We start from the raw sequence: 18,810 nt of genomic DNA on the forward strand, positions 1-18,810 counted from the left end.
CTAAGAGGGAGGAAGCAGAGGGTGATGGTAGAGGGATGCTTCTGTGATTGGAAGCTGTTTCCAGTGGGGTTCCGCAGGGCTCAGTGCTACAGCCCTTGATGTTTGTGGTGTACATAAATGATTTGGACTTAAATGTAGGGAGTATGATCAAGAAGTTCGTGGATGACACGAAAATTGCTAGGGTGGTAAATAGTGAGGAGGATAGCTGTAAGCTGCAGGAGGATATCAATGGACTGGTCAGGTGGGCAGAGCAGTGGCAAATGGAATTCAACCTGGAACAGTGGGAGGTAATGCACTTGGGAAAGGCTATCAAGGCCAGAGATTACACTATGGATGGTAGGACCCTAGAAAGTACTGAAGATCAAAGGGTGCGTATTCACAGATCTCTGAAGGTAACAGGGCAGGTAGATAAGATAGTTAAGAAGGCATATGGGATACTTGCCTTTATTAACTGAGGCATAGAATACAAGAGCAGGGAGGTAATGCTGGAACTGTATAAAACGCTGTTTAGGCCACAAATGGAGTACTGCATGCACTCCTGGTCACAACATCATAGGAAGGATGTGATTGCACCGGAGGGGGTGCAGAGGAGATTTACCAGGATGCGACTTGGGCTGGAGGGTCTGAGCTATGAGAAAAGATTGGATAGGCTGGGGTTGTTTTCCTTGGAGCAGCGAAGGTTGAGAGGGGACCTGATAGAGAGAGGTGCATAAGATTATGAGGGGCATAGATAGAGTGGATAGGAAGGCACTTTTTCCATTAGTAGAGGAGCCAATAACCAGGTGGCGTAGATTTAAAGTAAGAGGTAGAAGGCTAAGAGGGGAGTTGAGGAGAAATTTTTCATCCAGAGGGTGGTAAGAGCCTGGAACTCACTGCCTGAAAGGGTGGTTGAGTCAGAAACTCTCATAATTTAACAAGTATTTAGATATTCACTTGCATTGCCAGAGCCTCCTGGACTATGGGCCAAGCATTGGAAAATGGGATTAGTGTAGTTAGATCTTTGTTGACTGGCGTGGACACGATAGGCCACATGGCCTCCTTCTGTGCTGTAAACGCCTATGATCGAGAGTGGACTGATGGGGCGGTAATTGGCTGAGTTGGATTTATCCTGCTTTTTGTGTACAGGACATACCTGGACAATTTTCCACATTGCCACTAGATTGCCAATGTTGTTGCTGTACTGAAACAGCTTGGCTATGAGTGCGCAAGTTCTGAAGCACAAGTCTTCAGTATTATTGACAGAATATTGTTAGGGCCCATAGCTCTTGCAGTATCCACTGCCTTCAGCCATTTCTTGATATCATGTTTAGCGAATCGAATTGGCTGATGACTGGCATCTGTGATTCTGAGGACCTCTGGAAGAGGCCGAGATGGATCATGCATTCAGCACGTCTTGCTGATGATTGTTGCAAAAGCTCCAGATGTGCTGGGCTCCTGCATTATTGAGGATGGGGATATTTGTGGAGCCTCCTCCCCCAGTGAGTTGTTTAATCATCCACCATCATTCACTACTGGATGTGGCAGGACTGCAAAACTTGGATCTGATCATTCATTGTGGAATTGTTTAGCTCTGTCTATCACTTGCTGCTTATGCTGTTTGGCACGCAAGTAGTCTTGTGTTGGAGCTTCACCAGGTTGACACCTCATTTTTGGATATGCCTGGTGCTGCTTCTGGCATGCCTTCCTGCACTCTTCATTGAACCAGGGTTGATCTCCTGGTTTAGTGGCAATAGTAGAGTAAGGATATGCCGGGCCATGAGGTTACAGATAGTGGTCGAGTACATTTCTGCTGCTGTTGACAGCCCACAGTGGCTCATGGATGCCCAGTCTTGAGTTGCTAGATCTGGTCAAAATTTATCCCATTTAGCACAGTAGTAGTCCCAGACCACACAATGGAGGGTATCCTCAATGTGAAGATGGGACTTTGTTACCACAAGGACTGTGCAATTCTGAGGACCTACCAATACTGTCATGGACAGATGCATCTGTGGCAGGCAGGTTGGTGAGGCCGAGGTCAAGTATGTTTTTCCCTCTTGTTGGTTCCCTCACCACCTGGTGCAGAACTAGTCTATCAGCTATGTCCTTTAGGACTCAGCCAGCTCGGTCTGTGGTGGTGCTACTGAGCCACTCTTGGTGATGGACATTGAAGTCCCCCATCCAGAATACATTCTGTGCCCTTGCCACCCTCAGTGCTTCCTCCAAGTGGTATTCAACATGGAGGAGCTGAGGGGGCGTTATGTTTGACCTGTTGCCATGACACTTCATGGGGTCCAGAGCCGACGTTGAGGACTCCCAGGACATCTTCCTCCCAACTGTATAGCTATAGCACTTTGCCGCCACCTCTGCTGGGTCTGTCCTGCCGGACAGGACATACCCAGGGATGGTAATGTCTGGGACATTATCTGTAAGGAATGATCCCGTGAGCTTGACTATGTCAGGCTGTTGCCTGACTAGACTGTGAGACAGCTCTCCCAATTTTGGCACAAACCCCTACATGTTAGAAAGGAGGTCTTTGCTTGTACGTCAGGGCTGGGTTTGTCGTTGTCATTTCCGGTACCTAGGTCGATGCTGGGTGGTCTGTCTGGTTTCATTCCTTTTTATTGAATTTCTAGCAATTTGATATAACTGAGTGGCTTGCTAGGCCATTTCAGAGGGCATTTAAGAGTCAACCACGTTGCTGTGGGTCTGGAATCACATGAAGGCCAGACAAGGTAAGGACAGCAGATTTCCTTCCCTAAAGGGCATTTTTGAACCAGATGTGTTTTTACTAGAGAATTTTACTTCCATATTTTCATTGGTTCCGCCATCTGCCATGGTGGGATTTCAAACTCGGGTCCCCAGAGTATTAACCTGGGTCTCTGGATTACTAGTCCAGTGATAATACCACCACGCCACAGTCTCCCTTGAACTGCTTTGCTATTATATGTTTTGTAGTATCTGCCAGTGCTTTGTATAAATGGATGAAAAATAGTAAAGAGTGATGCATAGCCTTAAACTAATACAGAGATTACAGAGTCACTACAACATGAATTGGGTATAAAAATCATTAAAATCAGTATAAAGGTTGCCAGTATGTTAAGACCGAGGTAAAAGGATACATCTACAAGATACAGCATAATACATTCAAATAGTACATGTTCACAAGGAATAAAAGTCAAAAGAACTAGCAAAACTGATTACAGAACTTAATTCCAAGCTTACAAAAACAAAGATGGTTATATGTTGTGAAAGAAAATAACTGCTTCTCTTTTTACAATTCTACAAATTAAAAGGACTAAGTTAATTCTCAGGAAGTAGGACTAAATGTTTCACACTTCATAGCTGTTTTCTTTACACAATAGGGCTCTGAGTTATAGGAATGCGTACCACTGATAAGTTTTAATTGCCGGGGAGTAATGGTCCCAGATTTGGACTGCTCAACCTTGACGGCTTTGCAGCATTTGTTCTGTAATTGGACCGTGAGTGCATAACTTTACATGGCTTGGTTCATGTAGTATTTCTCACTTGCCAAGTGGGGATGTGACTGCAAACAAGGAGCCAGTCATGTGATGTATTAATGTCCTGCATTGTATAGAATTAAGCAGAATACCATGTTGGGTTAATTGATTAGTATACTTCATTTACTTGATCACTGAACATAACTAAACCACAAACTAATTGTAAATAATTATTAAACCTAAACTTTTCTACATTGTCTCCCATCAACATGAGATTGAACTCAAGAACTTCTGATCCAGAATTCAATAAATTTCACAACCGACAGCTGTCAATTCTCAATGTGTTTTGCATTTGGAACAAAAAAAAGTTCTTTAACTCCATCTTTGTTGGACTGCATTTAGCCTTTATTCAGTTAAGCCCATGTCCTGCATTTTTATACTTCCATACCACAGTCAATCAGCCTCCAGGGTTCCACTGACTCGATAGGTAAAGGTAGATTGTAATTGAGCCATGGAGACCAGAAAGATCCTGGCTCGACTCCTAGCCTGTGCTTAGCTTCTAACCATTCTAAATTGAAGCAGGTTATTCTTGCACTTTGTAATGTGTTAATAGGATCACGTTTGAAAGATTGTATGCCATTTATCACTGCTCACTATAATTAACGTACAAATCAGACAGCAACTTCTGGTGATTGCTCATGGAGTTTAATGCGGAAATTAAGAGGTTATTGAGTTTCCCTAAAGCTTTGTTATACTAGTATCTCACTAAGAGACTAGGCATTGGACACATGGAAAAGCATGAAGTTGCGGGACTTATATACAAATAAGATAGATACAAATCAAAGTCACCAGAAAAAGTTAGAGCTCTCCCTTTCTAGTATAAGTGGATTTTTAGCATCATGTTTCGCCCTGGTTACTGCCAAAGAATGCCTCTGACACTGAAAATTAATTTTTATAATTGTGAAATCTGATTCCTTCGGATTTTAGTTATTGCTGGAGATTTAATTTTAAAAATATTTAAATAAAACTTTTAAAATACTTTCTCCCTCTCTCTCTTTCTCATTAAACCCCATCTGTATTTCCCTTTCTTTGTTTTCTGTACGTGATTTTGACATGGAATTAACTATACTGACAGACACTTCCTGGTTCAGACTGTGTGCTTCAGTAAAGATTCTTCAATCTGATTGGTTAAGGAGATGCACTGTTGCTTGCCCAGGTGATGCATGTCCCAGTAGAGGCATTGCACCGAAATGGTTACCTAATCATGCACAGTTCCAGTGCAAAAATCTGTGGACATGTGTAAGGGTAATGAACAGATTGCAAAATCTGGGTCATTGATGTATTGGATGTCAAGCCTCTGCCATGGTGAGTCTTTCTTAGGCTATTGGGAATGGAACATTTGACAGACAGAAATCAAACTCAACGTTGCCAGTTGTCTAACGAGTGTCACCCTGTCGATTCAGGTTTAGCTGGTGCTTGAGCAGAATTTTTAAACCTGTCAAATTGTTAATGTGGTAAGCACATTTTGGGAACCTTTAGATTTTTAAGTATTTCAACAGAGTTAATCGCTGCTTTTAGTTACATAGGAGTTTATCTCTGGGTCTTTAAGTATTGATGAGCATTGAAGAGCTGTGACCTCTAAATATTTGACTAATATAGCATTAGTTCCAAGCACTTCATCATCAGAAGGATATATTGGCCTTGGAGGTGACAGATTCTCCAGAATTACACAGAGCTTAGAGGGTTAATTTATGTGGTCAGGTTGTATAAGCTTGATTTTGTCGCCTCTTGAGTTTATAAGATTAAGAGGTGACCTTATTGAGATGTTTAAAATAATAAAAGGATCCAATAAAGTAGATACAGAGAAATCATTTCCACTGGTAGAGCATTCCAGAACGAGACAGCACAATCTTAAAATTAGAGTTCAATTATTCTAGAGTGAAATCACAAAAATGGTAGTGGAACTCTAGAATTCTCTCCCCAAGAACATTGTGGATGCTGGGGAAATTGTAATTTATAAGACTGAGATCAATAAGTTTTTATTAGCTATGGAATATGGAACAAAGGCAGTGTAAGAGAATTCGAATCTCTGACACCAAATTGGGTTGCAACTAATCTGTTTGACAGCAAGTTTTAACATTAGTCTTGGTGTACACAATGCTGAAGCAATAGCACACAAGAAGGAACAGTTGACCTGTTCCTTCCTTGGATAGAGGGAAGTAATCTCATGATCCATATCTTGAGACTCTACAAGCTTAATCTGTCTAAAGCCCCAGTCTTTTTTTTAATTCATTCACGGGATCTGGACTTTGCTGGCTGGGCCAGCATTTATTGCCTATCCCTAATTGCCCTTGAGAAGGCAACTAGGGATGGGCAATAAATGCTGGCCCAGCCAGCGAAGCCCACATCCCATGAATGAATTTTTTAAAAAGGAGTCTTACAGTGGTCTCAATGCGCACATGCACATGCACACACAATGTCGTTTACAGCTTCTGCCTTATCAGTGTCCAAATTGCCTCAGTCCCTGCTTCTCACCCTTGACACAGACTTTGCAAACGTAACTCCATTATTCAAAAAGGGAAGGAGACAGAAAGTAGGAAACTACAGGCCAATTGGCTTAACATCTGTCATAGGGAAAATGTTAGAAGCTATTATTAAAGAAGTTATGACAGGGCACTTGGATAACTGAAGGTCATCAGGCAGAGTCAACATGGTTTTGTGAAAGGGAAATCATGTTTAACCAACTTATTGAAGTTCTTTGAGGAAGTGACAGGCACTGTGGATAAAGGGGAATCGATGGATATACTGTACTTATATTCCCAGAAGATATTTGATAAAGGGCCACATCAAAGGTTTTTGCGGAACATAAAAGCTCATGGTATAGGGGGTAACATATTGACATGGATAGAAGATTGGCCGCTAACAGGAAACAGAGATTAGGCATCAATGGGTCTTTTTTCAGGTTGGCACGATGTAATGAGTGGTGTGCCACAGGGATCAGTGCTGGGACCTCAACTGTTTACAATTTATATAATTGACTTGGATGAAGGGATTGAAGGGATGGTTGCCAAATTTGCTGATGACACAAAGATGGGTAGGAAAGTAAATTGTGAAAAGGACATAAGGAGGCTACAAACAGATATGGATGTATAAGTGAATGGGAAAAGATCTGGCAGATGGAGTTTAATGTGGGAAAATGTGAAATTGTCCATTTGGGCAGGAAGAATGAAAGAGAAGCATATTATCTAAATGGTGAGAGATTGCAGAGCTCTGAGGTGCAGAGGGAACTGGGTGTCCTAGTGCATGAATCACAAAAGGCTAGTATGCAAGTACAGCAAGTAATTAGGAAAGCTAATCGAATGTTATCATTTATTGCAAGGGGAATTGAATACAAAAATAGGGTGGTTATGCTTCAGCTGTACAGGGCATTGGTGAGACCACATTTGGAGTACTGTGTACAGTATTGGTCACCATATTTAAGGAACGATGTAAATGTATTGGAAGCAGTTGAGAGAAGGTTGACCAGACTAATACCTGGAACGAGTGAGTTGTCTTATGAGAAATGGTTGGACAGACTAGGCTTGAATCCGCTGGAGTTTAGAAGAGTAAGAGGTGACTTGATTGAAACATAAAGGATCCTGAGGGGTCTTGACAGGGTGGATGTGGAGAGGGTGTTTTCTCTTGTGGGAGAATCTAGAACTAGGCGTCATTGTTTAAAAATAAGGGGTTGCCCATTCAAAGAGAGAATTTTTTTTCACTAGAGGGCCATGAGTTTTTGAAACTCTTCCTGAAAAGTTGGTGGAAGTAGTCTTTGAATATTTTTAAAGCAGAGGTGGATAAATTCTTGGTAAGCAAGGGTGTGATAGGTTATCAGCGGTAGGTGGGATGCAGATTTCAGGTTACTATCAGATCAGCCATAATCATATTAAATGCTGGAGCAGGCTCAAGGTGCTGAATGGCTTACTCCTGATCCTTGTTTGTATGTTCGTATGTAATAAATTTTAGAAGCATCCCCTTGTTATATCTCTTGGCCTTAAGCATAGCTGACCTTGATCATTTTTATCTTTTTAGCTGTTCATTTTTTAATGTTTATTCTAATTTTTATAAGCATGAGCTGATTATATGTACTGGGACTCTGCACAGGGAGATATTACATTAGTCCAAACCAGTTAAGGCAGAGAATTTTGAAAAGACCAGTGAAAGGAAATTCACTCTAAATAGTAAGGCTCATAACAAAGTGCCGGAACAGTCAAAGAAAGAGAAGAAAGACATGCATTTATTTAGCACCAATACATTTTAAGTGTAGTCACTGTTGTAATATAAGAAACCTGGCAGACAGCAAAGTCCAACGAACAATGACCAGATAATCTGATTTTCTTGTGATGTTGATTGAGGCATAAACATTGGCCAGAATACTGGGAAGAGCTCCCCTGTTCTTCAAAACAGTGCCATGGGATATTTTATGCCTGCTTTCAGGTGCAAAGGTGGAAAAGAATATATGAGATTCTGGCTCATGCACAGAGGAGAGCAGTGATGTGGTTAGGCCCAGGTTTGTTTTTTTGTTCTTTTAATTTTTTTTTTAATTTTAATTTTATTTATAATTAATATAATGGAGAGGGTGCAGAGGAGGTTTATCAGGATGCTGCCTGGTCTGGAGGTTATTAGCTATGAGGAGAGGTTGGAGAAACTCGGATTGTTCTCACTAGAGTGACGGAGATTGAGAGGCGACTTGATAGAAGTTTACAAAATTATGAGTGGCATGGACAGAGTAAATAGTCAGAAGCTTTTTCCCAGGTTGGAAGAGTCAATTACTAGGGGACATAGATTTAAAGTGAGAGGAGAAAACTATAGAAGATGTGCGGGGCAAGTTTTTTACGCAGAGGGTAGTGAGTGTCTGGAATTCGCTGCCAGAGGAGGTGGTGGAAGCAGGTACAATAGTGGTGTTTAAGAAGCAGCTTGACAAATACATGAATAAGATGGGAATAGAGGGATACGGACCCCAGAAGTGCAAAATGTTTTAGTTGACGGACAATATGATCGGCACAGAACTAGATCTGGTTCTGTTGAAGGGTCATGAGGACTTGAAACGTCAACTCTTTTCTTCTCCGCCAATGCTGCCAGACCTGCTGAGTTTTTCCAGGTAATTCTGTTTTTGTTTTGGATTTCCAGCATCCGCAGTTTTTTTGTTTTTATCTCTGTACTTTTCTTTGTTCTTCTTGTTCTTTGTAGAGTCCTGAGCAGCCTGTTATTGGAAAGATATTCAAGCCTTGGAAAGGGGCAGGAATGGTTCATTGGAATAATATCAGGAATCAGAGATTATGAAACGTGTATAAAGTGAAACTTTCTTACTGCATCAGAAACATGGAAAGATGTTTTCAAAATTCTGAAAGGTTTAGAGAGTGCAAATAGTGAAAGATTGTATTGGTTGGTGAATCAGTAACGAGCTATAATTCCACACTGATATTTCTAACATAATTCTTTAAGCAATCTTAGCATTTCTTTCCTCTCTTTGTCCTCTGTCGTGCAGGAGCGCTGACAACGCTGCAACAAAGGGAGGAATTTTACGCAGGGACATTTTAAATTGAAAATTACAGAACATGCAAGAAAATTCAACTTTTCTCCATAGAGCATGTTCCATTCTGAGGCGCCTCAATACAATTGTGATATTCAAAATATGCATTCCATGTCAGGCATACAGCCGAGGGGTCTATACAGTTTCCAGTCTCTTAGTGTGCTATGGCTGAAAGGCCTTAGGGAGCAACCTTTCCCCATTCATAGTTGCTGCAGTTAGATCTGTCAGCTACACTTGCTGTTTGAAATCTATTCAAAGGAAGGCCTGAGTTCTCTTTGTACAAACTCACAACACAATTGATGTTGTTGTCCTAGTCATTCCAAGTGAGCAGGCATAAGGCTATTATTTGATCAGAGAGGTGTTAATGTGAGAGGCTGAGGACCTCATAACTTCTGTATAAATTGCAGCAGGGCCAAGCCCAGCAATCTCTCACTAGCACTCACACCTTGTCTCCGTGTTTTTCCAGGTGATTCAGATCTAATCTATAATTTGATCCTGGATTCCGGGATCACTGCCAAATTAGTGGAGAAAGTCTGGAGGAATCACGACTTGCACACGTAAGTCCTCGGTCCTGCTTGGATTATTGAGGCAGATGAAAAAAATCATTCAGTTCATTGCCATTGCAGAAGGTAGAGGTGAGAGTACAAGGCTACAGAAAATGACAGTCACTCCATTAGTAACAGCAACATGAGGCACATGAGGAGTGAGTAAAAATGCTTTGTTTCTGTTCCTTGATGACTTGGCTGGTTAACTGATTTATAGAAACAAAAGAAGTTCCTAACTTGATTCCTGAGCTGTGCTGAGTCAGGTATCAAATTACATTGCAAAACATTCACATAATAGCAACAATTTGCATTTATATAGCACCTTCAACATAGTAAAATATCCCAAGAAGATTTTTCCTGTCTGTGCAGTCCCTGCAAAGGCAGTGCCATCAATTGAATCTCTGTTACACCCAGATTGCTGAAGAATGCGTAGGATCAAGGGGATTTCTTTGACTTGCCTCATTACCCTTTATGTGCTCTGAGCAAATACAGGGTGAAATTTGTGAGACTTCAGTCCTTGTTGTTGCTGCCGCCAACTCTTCTGAAAGTGAATATGTTTTGATAAACTTGCTCAGGCAGCCAGGAATTGACTGCACAATAGTGAATCTCGCTTTGTCTGTGTCTTTGACCCAAATGATAAACAAGAATTTAACTAATGTATGATTGTGTGAAGCTCATTTTTGACCAGGGAAATAGATGTTTTAAAGTAATTTGGTGCAAGAGGATTCAAGTGAAGCACATAGAGGAAAAATCAGCAAGAATGTTCAAAGATGTTCCTTTCAGAACTGAGAATCCATTGATAAATGCGATTTTGTTGAACTGAGCACTAACGTGATTTGTTTTTATCCCCCTTCTCCCTTTTTCTCACTTGCCCCCTCTTTCTGGGTCTCTCTGTCTTGTTTTCTGTGTGTTGGTCTTACTGTCTATTTCCATATCCTTCACCCTCTGTATTTTTGTACCTTACTCTCCTGATTTTCTACCTGTCTCTCTTCATTTTATCGCTTCATCTCTTTTTTCCTCTTTCTTTCTCTCTGTTTCTCTTTGTTTCACTCACTCTGTCTTTTGTCTGTCTCTTTCTCTATTAACTCAATCTCTCTCTATCACTTTCACGCCTGGTCTTTGTCTTTCTCTCTCCCTTGCTTTCCCTCAAACACAGGCTGGGTCTGCTTGCAGTTTTTGTGGCCACCGATGGAGGTATCACAAGAGTTTTTCCAGCCAAGTGAGTATCAATTTCTTCTCAAAACTGAACTTTGTTAGTGTGAAATTGGTACAGAACACAAAGTCATATTCCATGCAAAGAGCTTAAATAGCTGGATTAGTGCATGAGTGCAGAAACATAATGGCATGGTAACCTGATTGCGATAACCACAGGAGCAATATTTGGAGTTACCATCATTTGGCCCTTCACAGATACCAACAGCCACTCCCTCCCTGTTCCTCAGAGCGACACTGTCCCTCAGTGTTACCACAAAATGCCCCTCAGAGTTCGGCTGCCCCTTGGAGTTAGTTATAATATCTCTCAAAGTTATACTGCCACACAGAGTTACTGCTCACAGCCCTTCAGACTTGCAACTGCCTCTCATACTTGCTGCACGTTGCCTGTCAAGTTCTACTGCCTCAGAGTAATGGTGCCCCTCAGAGTCAAAGCATGTGGACCTTTGAAGTTTCACTGCCCTACGGAGTTATTGCATGCTGCCCTTCAGAATTATACTGCCTATCGGAGTTCCTATATCCCTCAAAGGTATTGTACAATTCTCCTCTGATGCTGCCCTTCAGAGTAATACTGCCCCTTCACATTTATACTGCTGTTTAGAGATTTACTGCTCCTCAGATTTATCGCACACTACCCCTCTCTGCTACCTCATTCTGTCCTTTTACTGCCCACTCAGAGTTTCAGCACACTTGGCCTCCGAGTTATAACACCCCGTTCTCATAGTTACACTGTCCCTCAGAGTTACCCAGCCCCTTACAGTTACCAGATATTGCCCCTCAGAGTTAATTGTCCCTCAGATATACACTGCCTCTAGAGGTCGTACTGCCTCATGGAATCACTGCACGCTGTCCCACAAAGACACAGTGACAGCGGAAATTATAATGGGGAAGAAAGAAATAGCAGAACAATAAACAGATCTGTCTTCACAACAGAAATGATAAAATTAAAATCTGGAAATGATGGTGAACCTAGGGTCAATCGAAAATGAGGAACTTAAAGAAATCAGTATAATTGAAGAAATAGTACTGGAGAAATTAATATGACTAAAAGTCAACAAATCCCCTGGACCTCATGGCCTTAATCCTAGGGTTTTAAAAGAGGTACAGAGATAGAAACATAGGAACAGGAGTGAGCCCATCAAGCCGGCTCTGACATTCAGTTAGATCATGGCTAATCATCTACCTCAGCACCACTTTCCCACGCTATCCCCATATCCCTTGATGCCATTAGTCTCCAGAAATCTAATGATTTCCATTTTGAATATGCTCGATGATTGCTCTTCTACAGCCCTCTGGGGTAGAGCATTCCAAAGATTCAAAGAAATTCTTCGTCACCTTAGTCTTAAGGCATACCTTTTGTCCTGAGATTATGTCCCCTGGTTTTAGACTCACCTGCCAGGGGAAACAACTTATCTACATCTGCCCTGTAAGAATTGTGTAAGTTTCAATGAGGCCACCCCTCATTCTTTGAAACTCTGTGGAATACAGACCCAGTCTCCTCAATCTCTCCTCATAAAACAATCCTGCCATCCCAGGGATTAATCTGATGAACCTCCATTGCACTCGCTCCATGGCAAGTATATCCCTCGTACAGGTACAGGTAATGGGACTAAAACTGTACACGATATTCCAGGTGAAGTCTCACCAAGGATCTATACAACTGCAGCTAGGCATCCTTACTCCTGTACTCAAATCCCCTTACAATGAAGGCCAACATACCATTTGTCTTCCTAATTGCTTGTTGCACTTGCCTGCTAACTTTTAGTGACACTTAAACAAGGACACCCAGGTCCCTTTGGGCACCCACACTTCCTAACCTCTCACCATTTAAAAAATATTCTGCCTTTCTGTTTTATCTACCAAAGTGAATGACTTCACACTATATTCCATCTGCCATGTTCTAGCTCATTCACTTAGCCTATCCAAGTTCTCTTGATAGTGGATACATTGGTTTTGATCTTCCAGAATTTTTTAAATTCTGGAGCAATTCCCAAGAATTAGAATGTAGCAAACATAATCCTACTGTTTTAGAAAGAAGGAAGAGAGAAAATGTGGATTTAAAGGCCAGTCAGCTTAACATCAATAGTAGGCAAAATGCTAGAATTTATTATTGGGGCGTGGTAACTGGGCATTTAGAAAATCACAACATGATTAAGCAGAGTCAATACAATTTCATGAAAGGGAAATTATGTTTAACAAATATAACTGGTAGGATGGATAAGGAGAAACTACTGGATATAATGCATTTGGAATTTCAAAACGCATTCCATTAGATGTCATACAAGAGGTTATTGCAAAAGGTTAGGATTCATGGGATTGGAGTAATATATTCACATGGATTGAGGATTGGTTAATGGACAGGAAACAGAGTGTAGGAATAATTGCAACATTTTTAGGTTGGCAGGTTGTAACTAGCGGTGTACCACAAGAATCAGTGCTAAGGCTCAGCTATTTGCAGTCTATTAATGAGTATGATGTATCTAAGTTTGCTGAGAATACAATTAGGTAAATAAGCAGTGGTCAGGATGTAAAGCACTTCAAAGGGATACAAACAGCTGGGATGAGTGGTCAAGAACCATAGCAAACGGAATACAATGTGATGAAATATGAATTTGTCCACCTTGGTTGGAAAATTAAATATGTAGAATATTTTTTGATGGTGACAGACTGCGAAATGTCTGCATTCAGAGGAACCTAATTAATAAATTAATCACAGAAGATTCATGTGCAGGTACAGTAAGCAATTAGGAAAGCAAACGGTATGTTAGCTTTTGTTACAAAGGAATTGCAGTAAAACAGTAAAAATGTCTTACCATAATTATACAGAGCATTGTAGAGGTCACAACAGTGTGCAATTTTAGTCTCCTTACCTAAGGGAGAACATACTTGCACTGGAAAGGCTACAATGAAGGTTTACTAAAAAAGCAAAATACTGCGAATGCAGGAAAACTGAAATAAAACAGAAATTATTGGAAAACTCGGCATGTTATGGCAGCAGCAGTGGAGCCAGAAACAAAATTAATGCTTCAGCTTTGTAATCTTTCATCAAAGGACGTTTCCAGTTTTGAGGGGATTGTCCTATGGGGAAAAATTCAGTAGCCTAGGTCTTTGCCTCCTGGACTTTGGAAGAATCAGAAGTGATCTAGTTGAAAGATAAATTTCTGAAGGTTTTTCACAGGTTAGTTGCTGAGAAAGTATTTTCCTGGCTGGGGAATCGAGAACATGGGGGTCACAATCTAAGAGTAATGGGTCAGCCATTTAGGACTCAAAAGTTTGTGAATCTTTGGAATTCACCTCTGTAGAGAGCTGTGGATGCTCAGTGATGGAGTATATTCAGGACAGAGGTTGATTGATTTTTGGCTACAAAGGAATTAAATGGCTAAGGGGACAATGTGGGAAGATGGAGTGAAGTTAAAGGTTCAGCCATGATCCGATTGAATGACAGAGCAGGTTCAAGGGGCAAATGACCTACTCCAACTCCTATTTTATATTTTGTTGTGCTGCAACACACCTAAGTGTTTCAGTTATCCTCAGACTTTTCACACACTACCCCTCACAGTTACGGCATATTGACCATTAAAGTTGGCACAGACTGTCCCTCGGAGTTACAGCACACTGTCCCTCAGAGTAACAGCACACTGCCCATTGGACTTACAGCGCACTGTCCCTCAGAGTTACAGCACCCTGTCCCTCAGAGTTGCAACATACTGCCCTTCAGAGTTACAGCACTCTGTCCCTCATAGTTACAGCACACCATCCCTCAGAGTTACAGCACACCGTCCCTCAGAGTTACAGCACACCAACCCTCAGAGTTATAGCACACTGTCCCTCAGAGTAACAGCACACTGCCCATCGGAGTTACAGCACACTGTCCCTCAGAGTTACACTGTCCCTCAGAGTTACAGCACTCTGCCCATCGGAGTTACAGCACACTCCCCATCAGAGTTACAGCACACTGCCGTTCTGAGTTACAACACACTGTCCCTCAGAGTTACGTTGTCCCTCAGAGTTACGGCTGACTGTTCCCACAGTTACACTCTCCCTCAAAGTTACGGCAAACTGTTCCTTGGAGTTACAGCATATTTTCCCTCAGAGTTACACTGTTCTTCGGAGTTAGAGCACACTGTTTCTCGGAGTAACATGATGCCTCAAAGTTACACTGTACCTCAGAGTTCCAGCATACCGTCCCATGGAGTTGCAGCACACCGTCCCTCGGAGTTGCAGCACACCGTCCCTCGGAGTTGCAGCACACCGTCCCTCGGAGTTGCAGCACACCGTCCCTCGGAGTTGCAGCACACCGTCCCTCGGATTTGCAGCACACCGTCCCTCGGAGTTGCAGCACACTGTCCCTCGGAGTTGCAGCACATTGTCCCTCGGAGTTGCAACACACTGTCCCTCGGAGTTGCAACACACTGTCCCTCGGAGTTGCAGCACATTGTACCTCGGATTTGCAGCACACGGTCCCTCGCAGTTACAGCACACTGTCCCTCGCAGTTACAGCACAATGTCCCTCACAGTTACAGCAACGAGCCCCTCAGAATTATAGCAAAATGTCCCTCAGAGTTACAGAAAAGCATCCCTCAGAGTTACAGTAACGTGTCCATCGGAGTTACAGCAAACTGTCCCTCAGGTTTACAGCAAAGTGTCCCTCAGAGTTACAGCAAACTGTCCCTTAGGTTTACAGCACGCTGCCCATCAGAGTTACAGCAAACTCGCTTGGGGTTACAGCAAACTGCCCCAAAGGGTCACAGCACACTGTCCCTCAGAGTTACAGCACAGTGTCCCTCAGAGTTACAGCACACTCCCCATTGGAGTTGCAGCACACTCCCCATTGGAGTTGCAGCACATTCCCCATCGGAGTTGCAGCACAATCCCCATCGGAGTTGCAGCACAATCCCCATCGGAGTTGCAGCACAATCCCCATCGGAGTTACAGCACACTCCCTTTTGGAGTTACAACACACTCCCCATCGGAGTTACAGCACACTGTCCCACAGAGTTACAGCACGCTGTCCCTCAGAGTTACAGCACGCTGTCCCTCAGAGTTACAGCACGCTGTCCCTCAGAGTTACAGCACGCTGTCCCTCAGAGTTACAGCACGCTGTCCCTCAGAGTTACAGCACGCTGTCCCTCAGAGTTACAGCACGCTGTCCCTCAGAGTTACAGCACGCTGTCCCTCAGAGTTACAGCACGCTGTCCCTCAGAGTTACAGCACGCTGTCCCTCAGAGTTACAGCACGCTGTCCCTCAGAGTTACAGCACGCTGTCCCTCAGAGTTACAGCACGCTGTCCCTCAGAGTTACAGCACGCTGTCCCTCATACTTACAGCACGCTGTCCCTCATACTTACAGCACACTTCCCATCGGAGTTACAGCGGACCGTCCATCGGAATTACACCACACTGTTATTCTGAGTGACAGCACACGGCCGATCGGAGCTACAGATCACTGCCCATCGGAGTTAGAGCACACCGTCCCTCACAGTTAAAGCACACTGACCATTCGACTTACAGCACACTGTCCCTCAAAGTTACAGCACATTCCCCATCGAAGTTACAGCACCCTCCCATTCAGAGTTACAGCACACTCATCGGAGTTACAGCCCACTGCCCCTCTGAGTTACAACACACTGTCCTTCAGAGTTACATTGTCCCTCAGAATTACAGCACACTGTCCCTCAGAGTTACAGCACTCTGCCCATCCGAGTTACAGCACATTGTCCCTCAGAGTTACAGTAAACTATCCCCCAAAGTTACATTGTCCCTCAGAGTTACTGCTGACTGTTCCCATAGTTACACTCTCCCTCAAAGTTCCGGCACACTCTCCCTCGGAGTTGCAGCACACTGTTCCTCGGAGTTGCAGCACACTGTCCCTCAGAGTTGCAGCACACTGTCCCTCAGAGTTGCAGCACACTGTCCCTCGCAGTTACAGCACACTGTCCCTCGCAGTTACAGCACGCTGTCCCTCGCAGTTACAGCACACTCCCTCGCAGTTACAGCAACGAGACCCTCAGAGTTACAGCAAAACGTGCCTCAGATTTACAGCAAAGCGTCCCTCGGAGTTACAGCAAACTGTCACTTAGGTTTACAGCACACTACCCATCAGAGTTACAGCAAACTGTCGTTCGGGGTTACAGCAAACTGCCCCACAGGGTCACAGCACACTGTCCCTCAGAGTTAAGCACAATGTCCCTCAGAGTTAGAGCACACTCCCCATCGGAGTTACAGCACACTCCCCATCAGAGTTACAGCACACTCCCCATCGGAGTTACAGCACATTCCCTTTCGGAGTTACAGCACACTCATCATCGGAGTTACAGCACACTCATCATCGGAGTTACAGCACACTCATCATCGGAGTTACAGCACACTCATCATCGGAGTTACTGCATACTGTCCCTGAGAATTACAGCACGCTGTCCCTCAGAGTTACAGCACGCTGTCCCTCATAGTTAAAGCACACTTCCCGTCGGAGTTACAGCAGACCATCCATAGGAATTACAGCACACTGTTATTCTGAGTGACAGCACACGGCCGATCGGAGCTACAGACCACTGCCCATCGGAGTTAGAGCACACCGTCCCTCACAGTTAAAGCACACTGTCCATTCGACTTACAGCACACCAACCATTCGACTTACAGCTCACTGTCCCTCGAAGTTACAGCACACTGCACCTCGGGGTTACAGTTCACTGTCTCTCAGTGTTACAGCACATTCCCCATCGGAGTTACAGCACCCTCCCCTTCAGAGTTACAGCACACTGCCCCCCGAGGTTACAGCACACTGTCTCAGTGTTACAGCACACTGTTCCTCTGAGTTACAGCAAAGCGTACCTAAGTGTTACAGCAAAGCATCCCTCAGAGTTACAACAAAGCATCCCTCAGAGTGACAGCAAACTCTCCCTCAGAGTTACAGCGCACTATCCCTCAGAGTTACATTGTCCTTCAGAGTTATATCTGATTGTTCTCAGAGTTACACTATCCCTCAAAGTTACGGCAGACTGTTCCTTGGAATTACAGCACATTTTCCCTCAGAGTTACACTGTCCCTCAGAGTTACTGCACACTGCCCCTCAGAGTTACAGCACGATGCCCCTCAGAGTTACAGCACACTGTCCATCAAAGTTACAACACACAGTCCGTCGGAGTTACAGCACGCTGCACCTTGGGGTTACACTAAACTGCCCCCCGGGGTTACAGCACACTGTCTCTCAGTGTTACAGCACACAGTCCATCGGAGTTACCGCACACCATCCCTCATAGTTACAGCACACTGTCTCTCAGTGTTACAGCACACTGTCCATTGCAGTTACAGCACACCATCCCTCATAGTTACAGCACACTGTCCATCGGAGTTAAGGGGAACCATCCCTCATAATTACAGCACACTGCTCATTGGAGTTACAGCAGACCGTCCATCGGAATTACAGCCCACTATTCCTCTGAGTTACAGCATACGGCCGATTGGAGCTACAGCACACTGTCCCTCGGCGTTACTGCACATGGCACCTCGGGGTTACAGTACACAGTCCGTCGGCATTACACTGTCCCTCAGAGTTACAGCACACTGTCCCTTAGAGTTATCCGGTACCTCAGAGTTACAGCACACTGTCCCTTAGAGTTATCCGGTACCTCAGAGTTACAGCACGCTGTCCCTTAGAGTTATCCAGTACCTCAGAGTTACAGCACACTGTCCCTTAGAGTTATCCGGTACCTCAGAGTTACAGCACACTGTCCCTTAGAGTTATCCGATACCTCAGAGTTACAGCACACTACCCTCAGAGTTACATTGTCCCTCAGTGTTATAGCTGACTGTTCCCACAGTTACACTCTCCCTCAAAGTTACGGCAGACTGTTCCTTGGAGTTACAGCACATTTTCCCTCAGAGTTACACTGTTCTTTGGTGTTAGAGCACACTGTTTCTCGGAGTGACATGATACCTCGGAGTTACACTGTACCTCAGAGTTACAGCACCCTGTCTCTCAGAGTTACAGCACAGTATCCCTCAGAGTTACAGCACAGTGTCCCTCAGAGTTACAGCAAAGCGTC

General features: G+C 43.6%; 1 protein-coding gene across 1 annotated transcript in view; it reads left to right on the forward strand.

The window, feature by feature from the left end:
* cacna2d2a (calcium channel, voltage-dependent, alpha 2/delta subunit 2a) overlaps nt 1–18,810 on the forward strand; it is a 758,554-nt gene that overhangs the window by 622,508 nt on the left and 117,236 nt on the right. Inside the window, exons 24-25 of the mRNA XM_041191642.1 lie at nt 9,476–9,566; nt 10,711–10,773. Coding sequence (XP_041047576.1) covers nt 9,476–9,566; nt 10,711–10,773 — 154 coding nt within the window. The remainder of the gene's footprint in view (nt 1–9,475; nt 9,567–10,710; nt 10,774–18,810) is intronic.

Source organism: Carcharodon carcharias, chromosome 7 (genome assembly GCF_017639515.1).
Source record: "Carcharodon carcharias isolate sCarCar2 chromosome 7, sCarCar2.pri, whole genome shotgun sequence".
Taxonomy (NCBI): domain Eukaryota; kingdom Metazoa; phylum Chordata; class Chondrichthyes; order Lamniformes; family Lamnidae; genus Carcharodon; species Carcharodon carcharias.